Below are 5,700 nucleotides of genomic sequence, written 5' to 3'. Positions count from 1 at the left end.
GTTGATATTTCTGGGTGTATTAGGTCACTGTAGATTTAATACCTTGATTAATAAGTATCTAATTTGTTTGATTGACCTAAAAACAGACAAATATCGGTCCCTCCAGGTTTTTGCGGGAGGTTATTGTGGCCTAAAATGTCTAAATAAAACAGTTTTTTAGGCTTTTTCTTGCAATAAACTTGCAGGAAAAAGTGAAAATTGTTGCAATTTCTTTTGTATAATTCATTAAAAACTGACAGCAACTTGTTCCAGTAAGAATAAATGTCTGCGCTGTCTGCATCTTCACGACTAGAAACCAGGAAATTAGTTGTTTGGTTTCAACTTTCTGAGCAGGAAAAGCTCCAATTGTGCGGAAAAGTTGCGATAATTGGACAAAATTGCAGAAATCACAGGGATTAGATTGAAAACTGCCTGGATGGACTGAAATATAAACAGTTTCTCAGTTGATTTCCCATAAAGTTGACCGTATCACATCCACATCGCCCACTCCCACCATCCACCTTCCTTTCACCGACACAAAGAGGGAACAAAGTGTCACAGCGACTCTGAGCTGGACAGAAAACTGCCATTTCTCCTCGTGCTCCTCCTCAGCTGCATCCTGCTTTCACGTCACCACCTCCTTTTACTCTTCAGCGGCAGGTTATAGTTTTCAAGTTGGGCTGTTCACTTTGATACCAGTAACGTTTATACTGAAGCTTATTTGGACCTTTTTGTCCGTGATGAACAGATTCTGGCTCAAACTAAAAGCTTCTTTTATTCTGTTTTTAGATATTTTTTATTTCAGCACTCCTGTTATTCCTCCTTCAGCTTCACAGGTGTCGCTGTGATTTTAGTATCTGCGAGTCTCAAACGTTTGCTTATGTAAAAGGGGCAAGGTTTCTTTTTTTTTTCAAATATATATATATATATATATAAATTTTGTTCATGTTATGTATAATTGTAAGCTATTTATAGCGTACACAGCGATCCCTGTTGAACAAATCAATAATGCATTATGGTTAATGGTAATATTGTATAACTAGTTTTGTTTTTTAGATGTTAAATATTTTGATAATTTATTTTTTAACACATTCCCACTGTTGCAGACAATAGTGAAGATGAGAGGGTACTGTGTTTTTATTTGTTGTTGCTGTTTTACTTCTGATCTCTGTACAAAAACTGATTCCTCATCGTTTTCTATTTCCTGGCGTCATCTTTCCCGTTTGTGCGTGTGGCGGAGGGTACGCGATGCAGAGACCAATGTTGTTTTTTTCTTTGGGTTGTAATAATAACTTGTACATTTTAAAGTGTAAATTATGTTTTCATTATTTTATAAAAAATATATTAAAAATAACTATCTGAACATTGTCTCATTTTCTTTGTTTTTGAGGCTGTTTTCTTTTATTTTTCCCTCTTAAGTTATATTTGTGGTTGTAAATTAATGCTGCAACTGTTTTATAATTTTACATTCATGAAAATAAAATCTGAAAATAATAATTCCTAAAGCCCAAAGTTACGTCTTCAGATTTCTTCTGTCCAGAAGTTCAAAACCCCCAAATACTTAAGTTTATTGTGTTTTACTGTCAGACCTGCTACATATCTGAATAAAAAGCTTTTACTACTGGAACTCATTAATATATTATAGCTGCAACATAATGAGCAATTTCTCAACATTTTAAAAATATATAATATCTGCTGGTTCCAGGTTTGCAACAATTAGCTGCTTTTCTTGGTTTTGATGATAGCAAATTAAATAACTGACAAGACATTTGATCACATCTTGTGAGGCTTTAAGATATTCTGACTGTCCTCTGTGCTATTAAAGTATTTGAAAATAAGCTAAAATCTTATACTGAATAATAAAAGATCTCGAGGGTTAGCAATAGCTGCCACCCCAGTTTGGAAAATGCTTTCAAATTTAACACATTTAGAATAATTTGAAAAACAGAAAATAATTTAATAATCTGTTGTGGCTACATTTGGGAAAGTGATTTTAAAAATGTAATGAATGAATTTCTAAAGCAACCTTTATATTTTATTTAAAGCTTCACTAATGTGCCATAATAATGTTTGAGTTCAAATATCTTCGTTTGGCAGCTTCACCAAGCAAATTTTGATCTGATTGTGATCAAATCAGCCTTTTATTTATATTTCTCTAAATCTGCCGCTGACACGACTTCTTGTCAATACTAAATACCCTAATATAATAATATATAATAAATAAAGTTTATTTTTCAGTTTCACAGCTCCCACAAACACAATTAAACAACTTGTTGCATGTAAAACATTTTATTATTTTCTATTACAAACTTAATTTCAAACATAAAATACACTTTGTAGTTAAGTACTCGCGTCGACAGAACATTAGTTTTTTTAATAAAATTAATTCTATACATCCCGACAGTGTACCAAAGTACTGCTCAAGTTTTTAACGGTTAGGAGATCAAGCCCTCCCCGGTAGGAGTGTGATTGACAGACGGTGCGTTTAAGATCCGCACATGAGGCAGTCGTCTCGGTTCTCCAGAGAACACACCATGGCTGCGATGTTTCGCTCTTTGATCTCCTCTGAGGCCTTGACGGGCTCCGGCGTGTCCTTCAGCTTCTCCTTGTTCAAGGTGAACTGGATGGGGTTGGCAGCAGGCTTCGTCCTCAGGTAGTACATTCCCGTCTTCAGACCCTGCGGCGAGGAGGGAGAAGAGAGTTTAACACGTGTTGCGTTCATTAGCAGCAAGTTTTAATTCTTTATCCTCCACGTCTCACTTACTTGTTTCCAGCCGTAGAAGTGCATGCTGGTCAGTTTGCCGTAGTTGGGCTCGGCGATGTGGATGTTCAGAGACTGGCTCTGGTCGATGAAGGCGCCGCGGTCGGCGGCCATCTTGAGTATGGTCTTCTGGGAGATTTCCCACACGGTTTTATACAGCTGCTTCAGATCGTCAGGAATCCCTTCGATGTTCTGTGGAAACAAGAGTTTGAAAATGTCAATAACAAACACAAAATGTATTATTACATTAGCTGGTTCCAGGTCCTAAAAGTGAAGATCTGCTGCTCTCGTCTGTTTCCTATGATAGTAAACTGAATATTTTAAAGGTTTTATTCAGACGAAAGCAACTTTAATACGTCACCTTTGACTCTCTATGGTGGCCAATCTGGAGAATTTGATATTTTATAGACAAAATGAATAAAAAATTAATCTGATGAAGGTGATCGTTAGTTGCAGCTCTACACAACAGTAGACCCCGTTTGTCCCAGTACAGTTAATAGAAAATGAGCCAACTGGAAGCTTTTCAGTAAGTCATTGTTTTAGTGACCAGACTTAAAATTACAACTCGAGTAATTTTCCTGACTGTCCATCATAATGTCCTAGAGCCAGAAGTGGCGTCTGCAAGAGTCTCATTTCAGTCTGAAACTAGACCACTTAAATATGAGAAAGAAATACAGCAAATGTTTGATACTTTTGGTTGAAATGTCTGAAAAAAAAAAAAAAAATTATCAAAATAGACAAAGCTTTAACTCCTTCGATGATTACCTGAACGGACCCGTTGTGAGCGATCAGCTGGTTCTTCATCTCCTCGCTCCACAGTCCCCTCTCCGTCAGGTCTTTGAGCAGGTGAGGATTCACTATCTGAAACTCTCCCGAGAGCACCCTGCGGGTGTAGATGTTGCTGGTGTAGGCTTCGATGGACTCGTTGTTGCCCAGGATCTGGGCGGTGGAGGCCGTGGGCATCGGGGCCAGCAGCAGGCTGTTCCTCACGCCGTGCTTGGCGATCTTCTCCTTCAGGGCCTTCCAGTCCAGCAGGTCGGTGGGCGTCTTCTCCCACATGTCGTACTGGAGGATGCCCTTGCTGACCGGAGAGCCTTCGTACGTCTCGTAGGGGCCGAGCTCAGCGGCCAGCTCGCAGCTCGCCTCCAGGGCGGCGTAGTAGATGGTCTCAAAGATTTGAATGTTCAGCAGCTGAGCCTCGGGGCTTTCGAACGGGTAGCGCATGAGGATGAAGGCGTCTGCCAAACCCTGCACGCCGATTCCGATCGGCCTGTGGCGCTTGTTGGACTTCTCCGCTTCAGGCACTGGGTAGTAGTTGATTTCGATAATCTTGTTCAAGTTTTTGACGATGACTTTGGTCACAAACGCTAGTTTTTTAAAGTCAAAAGTCCGCTCAGGGGTGACGTACATGTTGAGCGCGATGGAGGCCAGATTACACACCGCTACCTCATCGTCGCTGGTGTACTCAACTATTTCTGTGCAGAGGTTGCTGCTTTTGATGGTGCCCAGATTCTGCTGGTTGCTCTTCCTGTTGCAGGCGTCTTTGTACAGCATGTACGGCGTACCGGTTTCCGTCTGGGACTCGATAATGGCGTGCCACACCTGCTGAGCCTTCACCACGCGCTTGACCCTCCCCTCCTTCTCATACGTGGTGTACAGCTTCTCGAACTCCTCCCCCCAGCACTCGTCCAGCCCGGGGCACTCGTTCGGACACATCAGAGACCAGTCTTGGTTGCTCTCCACTCTCTTCATGAACAGGTCGGGGATCCACATGGCGTAGAAAAGGTCTCTGGCCCTCTGCTCCTCCTTTCCGGTGTTCTTCTTCAGCTCCAGGAAGTCAAACACGTCGAAGTGCCAGGGCTCCAGGTACATGGCAAACGCTCCGGGCCTCTTGTTGCCTCCCTGGTCGACGTAACGCGCCGTGTTGTTGTAGACTCTCAGCATGGGGACGAGCCCGTTGGAGTTGCCGTTGGTGCCGGCGATGTAGCTCCCCGTCGATCGGATGCAGCTGACCGCCACGCCGATTCCCCCGGCCGACTTGGAGATGAGGGCACACTGCTTCAGCGTGTCGTAAATGCCTTCGATGCTGTCGTCCTTCATGGCGAGCAGGAAGCAGCTGGACAGCTGTGGCCTGTTGGTTCCCGCGTTGAAGAGCGTGGGGGAGGCGTGGGTGAACCACTTCTCCGACAGCAGGTTGTACGTCTCAATGGCTGCGCTGATGTCCGTTTTGTGGATCCCGACAGATACTCTCATGAGCATGTGCTGCGGACGCTCCGCCACTTTGCCGTTGATCTTCAACAGGTAGGACCGCTCCAGCGTCTTGAAGCCGAAGAAGTTGTAGGAGAAATCGCGGTCGAAGATGATGGCTGAGTTGAGGCGGTCTTTGTTCTCGAGAACGATGTCGAGCGTCTCCTTGGAGATCATGGGAGAGTGGCGTCTATTCAAGGGGTTGATGTAGTTGTACAGGTCCTCCATCACGTCACTGAACACCTTCTTCGTCTCTTTGTGCAGGTTTGAGACGGCGATCCGTGCAGCGAGGATGGCGTAGTCGGGGTGTTTGGTTGTGAGGGTGGCGGCGATCTCTGCGGCCAGCGTGTCGAGCTCCACGGTTGTGACGCCGCTGTACAAACCCTGGATCACCTTCATCGTAATCTGGGTCGGATCCACAAAGTCAGGGTTCAGCCCGTAGCACAGCTTCTGGATGCGAGACGTGATTTTATCGAACATGACGCGCTCTTGGCGTCCATCTGAAAAACAGAAATATTTCTCATTTAACAAAACTGTACAAATACACTAAGTACAGTAACCATAGAAACTATTGGCTGTTACAAGAAAGTATCAATCATGACTAATCCCGTCATTAATGGACTCCTTTGTCACATAGGAATGTTTTTAGAAAAGAAAAAAGTACGCATGATTTAGTGGCATCTACTGGTGACAGTGCTGAACAAACTGAATAC

General features: G+C 43.3%; 1 protein-coding gene across 1 annotated transcript; it reads right to left on the bottom strand.

Annotated features, from left to right (window-relative positions):
- Nucleotides 1-2,249: 2,249 nt before the first annotated feature.
- On the bottom strand, nt 2,250-5,487 carry LOC118341555 (ribonucleoside-diphosphate reductase large subunit; the record flags this gene model as incomplete). Its single annotated transcript, XM_035679830.1, is given in 3 exon segments — nt 2,250-2,656; nt 2,744-2,932; nt 3,506-5,487. Coding segments are annotated over 3 exon segments (2,363 nt in total), but the record flags the coding sequence as incomplete, so codon positions are not given.
- Between the last annotated feature and the right edge of the window lie 213 nt (nt 5,488-5,700).

Source organism: Morone saxatilis, unplaced genomic scaffold (assembly GCF_004916995.1).
Source record: "Morone saxatilis isolate NCDOM2014 unplaced genomic scaffold, NCSU_SB_2.0 Contig8, whole genome shotgun sequence".
NCBI lineage: Eukaryota > Metazoa > Chordata > Actinopteri > Moronidae > Morone > Morone saxatilis.
The sequence above is the reverse complement of the archived record's forward strand: the minus strand, read 5'-3'. Positions and strand labels throughout refer to the sequence as shown.